This window comes from Crocodylus porosus, unplaced genomic scaffold (assembly GCF_001723895.1).
Source record: "Crocodylus porosus isolate Cpor-Errol unplaced genomic scaffold, CroPor_comp1, whole genome shotgun sequence".
In the NCBI taxonomy this organism is placed as follows: domain Eukaryota; kingdom Metazoa; phylum Chordata; order Crocodylia; family Crocodylidae; genus Crocodylus; species Crocodylus porosus.
This window is the reverse complement of record NW_017728926.1, coordinates 6,797,381-6,811,745: the sequence shown is the minus strand read 5'-3', so window position 1 is coordinate 6,811,745 and position 14,365 is coordinate 6,797,381. Positions and strand designations below refer to the sequence as shown.

At 39.8% G+C, this 14,365-nt stretch overlaps 2 protein-coding genes across 4 annotated transcripts in view; one reads left to right on the top strand and one right to left on the bottom strand.

Annotated features, from left to right (window-relative positions):
- Nucleotides 1–3,623, top strand: part of PRKCZ (protein kinase C zeta) — a 203,897-nt gene extending 200,274 nt beyond the window's left edge. For both annotated transcript variants that reach the window (XM_019541286.1, XM_019541287.1), the window contains one exon: nucleotides 899–3,623. In XM_019541286.1, coding sequence (XP_019396831.1) covers nucleotides 899–986 — 88 coding nt within the window. In that variant the 3' untranslated portion in view covers nucleotides 987–3,623. The remainder of the gene's footprint in view (nucleotides 1–898) is intronic.
- Nucleotides 3,624–4,953: 1,330 nt separating this feature from the next.
- Nucleotides 4,954–13,674, bottom strand: FAAP20 (Fanconi anemia core complex associated protein 20). 2 transcript variants are annotated; one of them, XM_019541289.1, is made up of 5 exons: nucleotides 13,566–13,647; nucleotides 12,167–12,292; nucleotides 11,473–11,620; nucleotides 9,622–10,271; nucleotides 4,954–5,657 (listed from the first exon to the last, which is right to left on the bottom strand). In XM_019541289.1, exons 3-5 carry the CDS (start codon nucleotides 11,560–11,562, stop codon nucleotides 5,585–5,587), a joined length of 813 nt encoding a protein of 270 aa, XP_019396834.1. In that variant the 5' UTR covers nucleotides 11,563–11,620; nucleotides 12,167–12,292; nucleotides 13,566–13,647; the 3' UTR covers nucleotides 4,954–5,584. The 2 variants fall into 2 exon arrangements, with proteins under 2 accessions (XP_019396834.1, XP_019396833.1); XM_019541288.1 differs by lacking the exon at nucleotides 12,167–12,292 and having other exon boundaries at nucleotides 13,566–13,674.
- Nucleotides 13,675–14,365: the final 691 nt, after the last annotated feature.

Sequence of the window (14,365 nt, the reverse complement as noted above, 5' to 3'; positions counted from 1 at the left end):
GCCACATGCATGCTGTGGCTGCTAATCTGTGTCTGTGTCTGTGTCTGCGCCCCCTTCCCACTTTCCTGCTGCAGCTGCCGGGAGCCCACGCCTGGGCTGCCCTGTGGTCCTCTGGATTGCCCTGCTGGGCAGCCCAGCTGTGGGCTCCAAAACCATGTGCACAATTAACACATGAAAAAAAAATTAATGCAATTAAGTAATTAGGGCATGCAGGGTACATGCAAATCATAGGGGTATTGCTTGCCAAGAAATTCTGAGTTTGAGTGCACAAGGCCCATACAGACTTAGTATGGACTGTGCATATGGATCTCTTGAAGAACTCCTGTCACCACAAGGCAAGAAACTTACCTTTCCCTTGCATCATTTCCTAAATCTTTCCATGGCTCCCCTTTGCATCCCCTTTTTTTTCCCTTTTAGCTTTAAGGAACTCTTTTGTAGCCTGTATTTCCTCATTTTATTTCACATCCTGCTACTAACCAGTGCTAGTGATACCAGCCTCCAGGCCTCTTGATTTTCTTCTCTGCGTACAAGGTTATTTATTACTATCCCAGTTCTCCAAAATTCCAGCCTTCTGGTTGTTAATCCCATTTGATGCCCATGAGTCATTACACAACTACATGGATGGGCAGGTAAAATACCCTCTCTTACACCATCTCACTGTCTCAGTAATTTGGGAGTTAAAGTTTGGTTAAAAATATTTATGTATTAAAAGTTGCTGTTTACTTAGTCTAATTTTATCCTTATTACTACTTCCATACTACTAATATTAGCATTTATACAGTACTTGCACATTCTGAAGAGCCATAAACAGAGGTATTTATTAAACAAAAGGTGCAGCAACACAAAGGGAAAGATCCAGGTGGTGAGACTAAAAAAAAAAATTCTCTTTATTTTTCAGAGATGTAATAAAAAGAATAGACCAATCAGAATTTGAAGGATTTGAATACATTAATCCATTGTTGCTGTCAACAGAGGAAACAGTATGAAGGAATGACATCTTCATTGTGGACAAATGTGAATGACCTTTACATTTATCCTTAACTACAGTATATGCATGCAAGGCTGGGGAACTGTAAGGTTTTGGATGGAGACCAATGATAAAAAATATTGCTGCTGAAAATCAAAGAACAGAAAATGATTTTGATGGGTGTCTTCCTCTACATGTTGGTTTTTAAAAGTATTAGGCACTGAAACAACTGGCTTCATTAACGAAGGTATTTGCATTTTGTGCCTGCTTCACGAAGGATCAAAACGTTCATTGCATCCTTGGGAAAAAGAGATTCTAAACAGCTTTGAAGTCTGCACACTTTCTATGAACATTTGATGCAATGAGCTACCAATGGAAGAATATTAGAGTGTAACATCCTGAAGAATAAAATATATTACAGTGGTGTTGAAGCTTATTTTTGATGCCTTTTTTCACCAGTGGTACCTGTCTAAACATCTCAGATATGATATATAAAAGGAGTTGTGTTTTATTAGCAATCAAAACATAAATTTGGGTACAGGATTTAAGTGCCTAAAATGGATAAACTGCATTGAAGAATTATTACAAATTTGGGACATTCTTAACCCTGGTAAGTTCTGCTTGTTAATGTTAAATAAGCATTTAGATAAGAAAAATTCTAGTGACAGATGAAACCTAACACTGATTTGCATCTTTATAGAACCTGAAGTACAAAGAAACCCAGCAATACCATTTCCAAATTAAAATTCACTATATCTATTAGAAAATCTGGCTTGTTTAAAACATTTATCAAAATCTTACTTGGATTTTAAAACCTAAATTTGCACACACAGGATTTCTGAAAATACTTAAGCAGTGCCTACACCTACAATGATGTTTTGTGTTATGTACTAGATTTTTGAAAAATATTTTTATCAATACAGTATTCAGAAATAGATCAATGAAAGTGTAATGGATTATAGCCTTAAAGTTTAAATAGTAAATTTAGAATATCTATAAACATAATACATTTCCTGATAAAGCACACCTCCTACTTATAATAAAACTGTCTGCTTAAAATATTCAGTGTATATTACTAATTAATTGTTCTGCATAGGAGAATGGGATGCTTTGATAAAAATGGTTTGCATCAAAACAGTAATCTTTTCAATAGAGGGAAAAATAAATACCCAAGAAATTGGGTATGGTTTAAATTATCAAATCCCCTCTCTTGAAAACTGGTGACAGGGGATGTTACGTCACAAAGGCTAATACTGTCAGCTGTGGAAAAACTCATGTCAGTTCATTTGGGGACTCATAAGTGTGCATTGCTGTCTAAAACCTTTCAGATGCTTGTAAAGATTTACCTGCCTCTGCAGAAAACAACCAAGGCAGTATTTCTTTTTTTATTAGGTTTTTGTTTAACTACATTGTGTGGCTTGTAGTTCTGGGGAGGGGAAATTGATATGGGAAGGAAAAAAACCAAGAAACCCTGTGCCATGACATCTCACCTAATTTGGTGTAAAATGCAGACTAAATTGCAACATTTTCACTTTCTTTATTAACATATAGGTTTCTCAGGGTACAGCATTGCATTAGGTGCTGAACATGACATCTTTCGGATTCACATCCAAGTCATGAGGTGCTAGGATGAGACTGCCAAAATATTGTGTTTAAAATTTTCAATTAACCATGAATTAACAAACTACATTTTGTATCCCCTCATTGGCCACAATTATGCAAACCTGTGGTAACTTAGTTTCATTAATCCCATCCAGATTTGAGTTTTGGGTTTCTCTCTGTTGGACTGTAGCTTTTTATATTAAGCAAGATGTGTTCTCTAACCAGCACTAAATAATTTAGCCAGTAAAAAGTATTTGCCTCAAATGCCTGGAATTTAGATAATTTGTTATCTAGGAAAAGAACTGTTTATTTTTTAAATGTAACGTTCAGTTTTAATTCCCAACTTTTTCCCCTTCCTTGGCAATTATTTAATGTACCCTGAATATTTAATGTCTTTCAGTATTTAATTAATTCCCTTGATTTTACAACTGATCCTTAGTTGGATCAAATTGACTATAGGCAGCTTGTGCATGGAAATACGACAAATTGAGCTGCCTTGGATGGGGCTGGGCAAAGGACTTTGAAATGGAAACGTGGAGGTTTTCTACCTCTTATTTCTGTGACGTGGGGGCGGGCAGGGGAAACACATCTGCTCAACAAACATGAAAAAATCCTTGATTCACTTAAAATTTAAGGCATTTACGATGTTGCTGTGTTGCCAAATAGTTTGCTGGTTACAAGTTTGGTTGCTCATGTGCAAGTGTATGAATAATGTTTTGTTCATGACAAAGGGGGAAATTTTTTATATAAAGTACTTGTTTTATAAATTAAAGAAAATGAAGGATGTAATTAAATGTGTGGTTTGAAAAAAAAATCCTAATATATTACAAATGGATCTGGTAATGATATATAGTTGTCTTATTTGAAATAGTAAATGAAAACTCTAGCTAATTTAATGATTGTAAAACAGTAAATATGTTCTTGTAGTTTTGTATAATTAGTTGAGATCTTTGCTGGCCAGTTTTAATTGTGCAGAAGATGGTATACTAATCCATAACAGCTGAGATCATTTATATTCTTGCACATCTATTAAAGACTTTAATGAAAAAGCTAATAGACTGTTATTATTTCTCAGTAAGTTGAGACATGACCAACATAATTACCTTTGTGAAAAAGAGCCTCACTGTAAATGAAAACTTTTGGTGGGTTTCTTGCACTATTATGATACTGTAGGCCTGTTTTGTATTTTTAGCTACATCTGAATATTCCATTGCTGAATTCTTGTGTGCAGTTTTCGTGTGACAGAAAATTGATGTTTAGCTCATTGTTTGAGAGGCACTCTTTCCAAAGCATACTTTAAAGTACAGTATAAGAAGGCGAGTGAGGTCAAAATAACGAAGAAAATGCACAGGCTATTCAGTTTTGTTTATAGCCCTCTTGCAAGAAGAAATGAGTTCAAACTCTGAGGATGTGAATCAAGATAGAGCGCAATGCTTGAATGAGTTACTCTCCCTAGTGAATGGGCATCTTTCCCCTGGGAAAATGAATCTACTGTATATTCTCCCTCCTTCCAAACTGTTAATAAGGTATCAGTGAATTTAATGTGTTGCAGCCAGTAATGAGATTTTTTAAAAATTTACGACACATTTAACTGCTGCTATCTTGGTAAATAGTTGGAACTTGATGACTAGTATGGTTTCCTTTTTAAGCAGAAAATCTGATCTTAAAAACGAAAGCAGAACACAAAAACTACCAGTAATTTTGCTGAATCAAGCAATAGTCCTGGTGTATTTTTTCATACAAGGACAAGTGTAAGCAGTTTTTCCACTTGTGTGGGGGTAGAGTCTTGCTCTGGCTGTGTGTAACTACATTAAACATAGTTAAGCTATAAGAGAAAACATCTAGCTGTGCATTTCTCTGGCCTAACTGATGTGCTGTGCTGTGTACCATAATTACTTTTAAACTAGACACTTTAATGGAGTAGACCTTGCCTTAGGGGGAGAACTCAGGGAGCAGAGATACAAATCCAGGACTGTTGTTTCAACGAAGGGTGCTATTTCTGGCTGCTGACAGACATGGAAAAAAAACAAACTGCACTTTACCAGAAGAAGCAGTGCGTTGGTTCAACCCAGCTTTCAACAGCATCTATAGATCTCGCACTTCAGCGGGGCTTTTATCTAACAGCTGATTCAATCAGCTATTAGGTAAAAGTGCCCAAAAAGCCCCACTGAAGCACCCGATCTATACAGATGTTGGGCGAGCTGGGTCAAACTAACATGATGCCTCTCCTGGGCATGTGCTGGGCTTGGCGCAGGGGCACACTGAGTTAACGTAAAGTGCTGTTTTTGTTTTTTGGGGTTTTTTACACCTGTAAGCAGCTGCTGTTCCCAAGTTGGGCTGTATCTTATGCACCACATATACTCAGAAAGAAGGCAGAAAAAGTGTAATATTCCAACTAAATTTTTATTTTTTTCACAAAGAGCATCAAAAGAAATGTGAAAACCTAACTGCCCATTAGGAACTGCAAAAATTTTAAGTAGCAGACAGACATTTTCTTTTCCAAAGAGTTGACTATTTAGAATCTGATCTAAAACCTAGTGAAGTCACTGACATCAGGTCTTCGAATTAAGCACGCTTTTTTTTCACCTTGCATCTCTTTCTTTCTTCTACACCTCTCTATACCATAAAAAATTAAATACAGGCAAATCAGAACTGGTATTATTCTTCAGGGATCCTCAGTAATGCTTTCTTGTTGTACATACAGGCCCAAATACTGCAGAGAGAACTACACAGATGGCTTTCTGTGGGGTTCCACCTGGATTCAGGAGTCTGCCTACAGAGTTCTGTTTGAGGACTGGGGTTACTGCATGTACACTTCTGAGAAGGGTTCAAAGGAAAACAGTAGGCGGGGGCATTTCTGACCTGTCTTTCTGTAGCTTTTTTCTTTTTCTTTTTTTTTTTTTGCAGGCTTAATAAGCATGGTAACTGACACCCTTTTCTTGATATACTTTACTTTTTTTCTTCTAGAGAAATCCGGATGGTTAGCATTTGACTTTGTTCTTCATTCTTGTGATTTTACCAAATCACGTCATCTGCACTTTCAGACAAGCATTTAGCAAGATGACCATCAATGTCCAACTGTGACAACCTGCAAATAAGAGGGAATGTTTTTAGTATATCAGACTTACAGTTTTAATCAGCTCCCTTCATCTACTCAGTTCCCCAGACCTGATCTATTATTTTCAAGGAAACAGAAGAAATGCTATTTCCAAAAGTCAGGTTAGTCTTATATTCAGTAAAACAGAAAACCCAAATACAATTGTATTACCACAAGTTTGAATTCCATTTCAAATAGAAAAAAAAATTAAATTCTAAAGCTGAAAAAAGTTCCCTAAATTCCAGAAAATCTATTTAATTAATATGGAAATAGCACAGACTTGCAGAATTTCTTTAACCAGAAAAATAGAAACATTAGTAATATGAAAATTATGAAGAAGGAATTTGAGAGGCTTGTAGGCACGCTTGTTCTTTAAAAGAAAAAGGCAAAATTAATCCTTCATAATGCAACTTGAGAGCACTTGGCAAAAAAAAATTAACCCAATGCTATTCAGGCCAGCAACTAATGGAGGGCTGGCCACAGAATTCTTCCCTGCCCAAAATCATGTCATTTGACAAATCTGAAAAAAAATCATTGTTATTGGTTTGTACTGAAGCAAACCTTTTGTTTGTCTCCTTGCACAGTCTCCAGGAGAGAGGAGAATAAAGCTGCAGGAATGTTAACCTGTGGCCATAAGAAGACTCGCTCAGAAGACCATCTGCAAGCATACTACTACTTTTTCTAAACAAATGTTATTTTTCAGTAGCAGATGGAAATAGCGCGAATGCTGGTAAGTGGTACAGTAAAACAGATTATTTAGTTAATATTTTGTAGCCAAGGTCAGACAAGTTTAGGATTTCTTTTTAAAATTTGCTTTAGGTACTTTCAAAAGCCAGCATAACAATAATGGAAGTGCATGGAATACTAAAATCACATGTAACCTCCTAATGTGGTGACAGACTCTACCACAGTTTGGTCCTAGAGGGCTATTTCTAAAGTTTAAAGTGTAGTAGGTGTACACAAGTTGTCAATATTTTGGCTTTGGTGTTGTGCCCAGAAAGATGTGAACTGAAGCCTACCAAATACTGTCAAATGGTAATTAAATTCATTCACTAATTTCACATTCAAAAGTAAGCTACTAATCTTTGAACACCAATTTTACATATCTAGCCCACTAGAAAAGTTAGTTCTTTTAAGAAAGAGCCAAAGTTTGCAATTACAGTCTCAAACAACATCCTACGCACTAGGCAAAAGGTTATTTGGGACAAACTGATGATGTACTATACCAGGGGTGTCAAAGATGCAGACAGCCTGCAGACCAGATTTGGTCCGCAGTCTTTTCATCCAGTCCCCAGCGCTGCCCCTGGTTTTCAGAGTAGACTCACAAGCTGCACGCAGGACCTGCCGCACACACCTCAGCCACTCCAGGACCTGCACTGCACACAGTGTCTGTTCCAACCAGTCTGGGGTCTGTGCCACATGGCCCCTGCTCCAACTGCTCAGGGACCTCATGCTGCAGGCAGTGCCCACCCCAGAGCAAACACCGCTTAAAGCATCAGTTCTGGACTGACAAGCAGGCTCTACATGCAGCACAGATCCCAAACCAGCCAGAATGGGCGCTGTACATGGGTCCTGGAGCAGGCACAGTGAACACCGGGTCCAGAATGTGGGGGAGTATCCACGTAGCCTGTAGGGCCAGATGAGTTTGACGTTCCTGTACTGTGCTATTTTTGTTTCAGAGAGAAAGGCATTCTCTCTCTTATTATGGTAAAAGATAAGTATATTATTTTCTCTCCTTACTCCTTTATTCAGGATAAAATCTTCCAGTGGTTGCAAAAGGACTGCAGGATAAGGTCTTAGAGTATTTTTCTTTTCATTCATATACAGGGTTTTCAATGCTCAACCAATCCCTATATTTATCCAACAAGAAGAACCGAGTGGAAAGCCATATTCATCAGAATGGGAATACTGTAATTCCCTGTCCCAACTGCATAGCATTATTTTGTGCTACTAAACTGCTGACACACTCCACCCTCCATATAATTTCTGAAGTACTGAAAGCATGCTGAGCCTTAAAAATGAAAGGCAAAATATAAATATCCAGTAGTCACACAAGTAAGCCCTTTAAACTGAATTCAGAATTTATAATACTGGCAACTCTCAGGTATTCTGTATTTTTCTTGAAAAAGAGGCACCAAAACAAGAATTTCCACAAATTTTAGTCTTAATTTACTTTCCAAAAATAACATAGCTTCAGCTAAGTTTGCAGAAGATAAGAAAAAGCTCTTCTGCTTTTACCAGCAGCCATCATGCATATAACTGGCAGATTTCTCATTCCCTGAAAGTTACGATGTTACTATGGTGTGATCTACTCAGTGACATTTGCTGGCTTTACTGCACCAGTGTAATTATAGAGCTATACTTAAATTGGTACAGTTATCTCAGGTTAACTGCTTTATTCAAAACATGAATTTTTTTTTAGATAAAAGTATATGCATGATGAATTATATCAGTATAGTAATAGTGGTACATTTCCCCATAAAGACAAATGCTACACACAGCTGAACGATCCTTTACATTGGTCCAAATAAGGTTATCATTTGGAGTTGTTTGGGCTGTCACTTTGTATTTTAAACAAGGTCTTGGCAATACTTTATAAAGAACCTTTTTTGCCCCTTTCTCAACGATCTGTTTATTTTTCCAGTAATCCTTTTTTAAAACTTACTTTTGTAAACATGGTGCTGAACTAATGCATTCTGAGCACTGCTGTCTGGGAGTGCATGGCACCACCATGGATTAGACTCCCTGAGTCAGTCAGTCAGTAGGATGTTTCTCCACATTATACCTGAGCACTATATAACACAAGTGCCATACTGGGTCAGACCAGTGGTCTATCTAGCTCAGTATTCCGTCTCTGACAGTAGCAGAAATGGATGCTATAGAGGAAGAACATTAAACTTGGATCTAGATCCCTACAGCGATCTATCCCCTATTCAGTACCTTCCCTGACATCCACCATTATTGGTTTAGAGATGTCAGAAGAAACCTCTCTAACCATTCTGTTCAATAGCCATTAACAGATCCATCATTGATGAATTTATCCAATACCTTTTTGAACCTGGCTACACTGTCTGCCTCCACCATCTCCTGTGGCAATGAATTCAACGTATTAAGTATGCATTCTGTAAAAGTGTTTGTTAGTTTTAAACCTGTCACCTACTAATTTCAGCAGGTGCCCCCTAGGTCTAATATTCTGGGATCTTGAACGGTTCCCTGTTCTCTTATCACATCCCTCACCCGCTGCCTTCTTTCCAAACTGAAAAGTCCTAGTCTTTTTAGCTTTTCCTGGTATGGCAACTGCTACAGGTCCCTGACCATTTTGGTTGCCCTTTTCTATATTTTTTCTAATTCTGCTACATCCTTCTAAAGATATGGGGACCAGAACTGCACAGAACTTCAGGCCTGGTCTACAGCAGATTTTCTTGGTATACATGAAGGGTGTTTTTTAGGACATTTTTATGCCAGTAAAAGCCCTTGCACAGATCAAGCTATACTCATGTCAGTATTTCACTAACTAAACCCATCTCATCTGTGGCTTTACCAGGAAAGCTGTTTAATATAAACTTGGCTTGGAGGAGTAATAAGTAATGAACGAATGTGCATGGATATGGACGCTAGTCTTTGACTAACAAGGACACCAATTTGGGATGAAATCTCATTTCATAAACACTGGGTATTTTCAAATCAGCATGTTCAGTGTGCCAACTTTGAACACACTGACAACGTTTACAGTCAAAAAAGGGCTCAAATGTAGTTTTCATCTGAGGATATTGTAATATAGTAAGCATGGAGACCTTACCCCAATTTAATTTGGATTTAGAAAGTTGTAACTTAAACTATAGAATTTTTGCCCTAATATAAACAGCTTTATATAAAGCAGTCAAGAACCCCACCAAATGCAAACTGGTTGTTCTATGTTCTAATAACTTATTTCAGACCAACATGATAAACTTACATTCCACTAAATTGGATTTGACACATAGGACAACTATCAAGAGTTACAGTTCTCTGACTCCGACCCTCAGCCTTTTCTTCAGGGCCTTCCATTCTGGGGGTATTGGTAGGGTGAAGTTTTATTTCTAGAGACGCAGAGCTGGTCTCAGCTAATGTAACATTCTGCTGGTGTTTTTGCACATTTGGCAATCTTTTGCTTGCTTTTTCTTCTCTGTATTCCTCTTTGCTCTTTGCTGACTTTTTGCAGACCTGTTGAAGACTAAAATCTTTCCCTGGGCTTTTTGTAGGAGCTGGTGTCAAATCCAGTGTTGAATATGTATGTTCAGTGAGTTTAAAAGTTTCTGTCTTTTCTTCTTTTGTTTTTGAAGAATTTCTTGTGCTGTCTCCAATTCTTAGGTTCTCTGTAGGATCTTCAGTGGCTGCAAGGGATGTTTTCTGAACTGTGGGAGAAACACTTTTCCATTTTTTGTCTGTTTGGTCTTCACCTGTCATTAAATGGTCAGTTTGGCTTTTTGATCCCTGATGATGGAAGCTTGGATCATGTGTTTTAAGAGGTTTTTCTCTGCAGAAAGCTGGATACGGCATCCATTGAAAATCCTTTATTCCAACCTTAAAGACTTCTGGGTTTGGTGGTTTCTTATTTTCAGAACACTAAAAAAAAAAAAATCAACAAAAAAGTCTTCAAAACCATTAAAATTTCTTCCACATTTTAAAACAGGAGTAGCTAGAAAGCAAATGTATTGTAGACGCTAGTACTGCAGAGGATTATTATTTGAGTTAATAGGTCTTTTTGATCTATAATCTGTCATAGATTATTTTAATTGAGAACTTAATTTTCTACTGTACTCCAGTTTATAGCCCTGCTCGCTATGTAAACTTCACAATGACTCAACTCAATGAATGTCGTCTTTTTAGCATGTTACAGAAACTTAAAGTAATCAAAGGAAGATGCACAAAAAGGAGCTGAAGGGTGCTGTTGTTTCTCTGCTTTTCATGCATACGTTTACTTAAGACGGTGACACTTCTAGAGGTCTTCACTTTACTGTTGTTTGTACTGCAGTTGTGCCTCATGTCCCCCGTCAGGGCTCAGAGCCCTACTGCACTAGGCACCGTGCAAGTTAAATACCATCATGTTGCTGCACATTTGGGGTGGAATTCTGTTTCTCCCTGGTGATCTAAGTGGCCGTTTTTAGTTTACTTTTCCCCGTCTCTTTCCTTTTGTGCAAGCCTAGTGTTCATAACAGGCAATGGACTTGGCATTCTTGGTATCCTGAGCCACAGGTCAGGTTGGTACATGTAGCAGCAAGCTTCATGTCATGTCTGTTTTGGAAAACTCAGCAAATCTAGCCAGGGTTCCTAGCCGATATTGATAAGTTTCTTCTTAAAATTCTAGACCACTGTTCCAGATTAGTAGTTGTCTGTGTGGCATCTAGAGAAAAGCCAGAGTCTCTAGAGCTAAAAACAGACATTGCCTTTGAGGCGGTTCTGACTGATCAGAGTCAAAACCTGGGAGAAAAGAGTGGCCCTTTATACACATGGCTCATGCCTGGAATGAATGGCAATTAACACAGTCAGCCACGATTATCCCAGGAACAAGTGTTGCATTTTATCTCATGTACTGCATAGGTACTTAGTATGACAATGGGCTTGTACATTTGTACATTTCCAGGATTAAAAAAATGTATTTTGGGAGAAATGCAACTTCTGACTTTAGCCTATTGTGTGTCAACCTCACACTGTCTCATAACTAATGACATCTTAATTCAGGTTTTACCAGTGCCTATGTAGTGAATGAAGATTAATTCTTGAACAGTCTAACAGGCAATGAAAGAAAATCTTCAAACAATGCTACCTTTCCCAAAAACTCTGGTAAACTGGGCACCATTTTCCAGCTTGTGGGTTTCAGATCTGGATTGACAGCCTTCAATAGCAGCATCCACATATTTTCTGATGCAGTTAAGCCTTCTTGTTCAAGCCAGGAAGTTCTGCTGGGCAAAGTCCTCGTTAAAAGCAAAAACAAGGAAAATAACACACTGCTGTTAAAAATAATAAAATTCCTTCCCCCAGTAATGTGGATATTTCCTTATGTCTGTATGAATAAATGTTAAAGCAAAGTTACAGTATCAAGCAATGCACTTGAGCAGTATTTCTCAATTTTTCCAGACTCTTAATATAGTAAAAATGTTATATCCTTCCATCTAGCTGTAATTAAGGGAATAATGATTTGATTATGACTTCACTGTTGAAAAACTATTAATTAAAATGCACCTAGAATGTCTTCTCTACAAAAGGACTGAATGGTTCATGGCAAACAGCCTCCAACAAGGACAGGTGTTTGAGATTACTTACAGTTTAAGTTGTTAACAACTGCTCTACGATCTTCCCCCTATGAGGTTTTTAATACACCATTGCTCAAAAGTTTAATAAAATGTTGCTCAAAAGTTGCCTTACTTAAATTTAAGTGTTTTGATTTTCAAGACAGAAATGCAAAACTAAGAACAGAACTTATGACAACTGTTCAGGTTTTTTTAATTCCACTTTTATACCTGTTTGCTACTATTTTTTAACTTCCTCTACTTCTCAAAGCATCTTAAAACACACCAAAAGGGAAAAACTGTATTTATATTTGAAAAGTTCAGCCGTTTAATGTATACGGCACTGTTTTCTCCTCCCTGCAATAAATAAGAGGCATATCTTGTTAAATGAGGTGAGTATGCATGTGCAGTTTCCCCACCTCAAAATGGAGAAGTGACTACAGCTTTGGGATGGAGGAAAGAGATTTTTCCAACAGTACTCGGTTACCTTGGAAGCTCACTATCGGTGTTCAACCTGTGTCTCAGGGGTCCACAAAAGAGAACTATGATCAATCAGAAATATGTGAATACCCATGCTCACAATTAAAAGCGGTCTGCACCTCAATTCAAAATGTTTAGGGGTCCACAAATCAAAAAAGGGTTGAAAACCCCTGCTCTGTCATCTAAACCAAGTTCACGTCAAAACTCCCACCACTGAAGCACGCATATTACAGCTACTTGGAACTGTTTCATTTAAAAGGTCTGCCTTGTAGAAACCAAACAAATTACAGCACCCTACTAAAAGCCAGGTACCAAAAGTCCATATTCAGTAGAAGAAAAATACCCTCAGGGCTTTAACATTCACAGTAAATATTCACTTGGTGACCATGTCCCTGCTGCTCTTGATGAACGTTAGTTTGGTTTTCTTAGCAACTGACTTGTATTAAATTTTGTGAAGGTACACAGCTGTTTCACTGTGTTGTGAAGAGGTAGGTTGTGGCACTTCACCTTCCATGTGCCAAATGGCCCATTCGGCCCTGCTGGAAAAAAACCCACACTTTTATTTTTTGGAGGCTGAGAGTTAAAATAATTTGCATTCCTAATAAATGTGGATGGGCTAGTACATGCACAGATTCACCCTGGCAGGATTTAAGCATCCTCCCTGCACAAGTGCTACTGGTGGATCCTCATAGAGGTGTTTCACGAGAAATAAATCCCGGTGGTGAACTGGGCTGTATAAACGAGAGCTGTGTGCATTAAAAATGGCAAGACTTCCTGGTTCCTAGGTGAGACTGTTTCAAACTAGGTGTGACTTTTCCAAGCTGCTGCTTGTGCCTCTTAGCAGGACACTGCTGTCGTGGGAAGATGCGCGCCAGGCTGGCTGCAACACCAGACAAGGATTTGGTTCACCAGAGCCAACAGCTAGAAACCCAGACGAAATTTTTAAGAACCCCTCAAATGGGAGAGGAAGGAGGAGAGGACCTCTCCCCCCTCGATCCAAAACGCAACGGGAGCATTCATTCAATAACACGGAGCACCCACGGGGCCTGTTCATCTCGCGGGTGTCCTCCTGGCACGCGGGCCTCCGCTCCGCGCGTCCCCACTCCCGCCTGCGCAGCGCAACGCTGGGCCGGGCCGGGCCGGGACTCACTGGCGCCGCGGCGGGGGCTCCCGGCTGCTGCTCGGCGGCGCCTTCCGGGCCTTGAGGCGCAGCTTGGCGGCTCCCGCGTCCGCCATGGCCGCTCCGGGCGGGGTAGAGCAGCGAGACCGCGCATGTGCGGTGCACTTCCTGCCGGCCGGGGCCCCGCAGCGCCTCCTGCCGGCCGGACCTCGCTTGCCAGAGCCTGACGCAGGGACTCGGGTCCCGAAAGCCTGCAGGAAGGGCCGCGTTTCCCGCGGGTTCCCGGTTGCTGGGATAAAAGGGGTCATTTTGGAGCCCTTTCAAAAGGCGGCGCAGGCGGGGGCAGTAGGAGCTGCTGGACTTCTACTCGATACACGAATACAATGAGGGCATACAACAGGTCTGCTGCTCGCCTCTTCCCACCTGGCCCCGGGTGCGGAGAGGGAAGGGGCTTGCTCGTGATTGCAGGGGGCAAACAGGATCAGCCAAAGGTGCCTTACCTTCCAGATTTAAAGTCTGTTGTCCTGCACCACTGGCAGCTGCGGTGCCCAATTTCCCACTGAATCAAGACTCCCTACGCCATCCTTTCTGTAAGCGTGCTCCTGCACGAGTCCTGGGGCCGTGGGACCGCTGGCTTCAAGGGACGCTGTCTCGGCCTCTCCGCGGAGGCTGCCGGCCAGTACTTAGTGCAGTGGGGTTTTCTTTCTTAGACGTGTCCGTGTTCGGTACTGAACCGGTGTAACTCGCACAGACTGCAAACCAGCTATTAAAAGAACAGCTGCTTGCAATCGCTGCATCTCCGGGCAAGATGTGAACCAGCCAAATGCGGC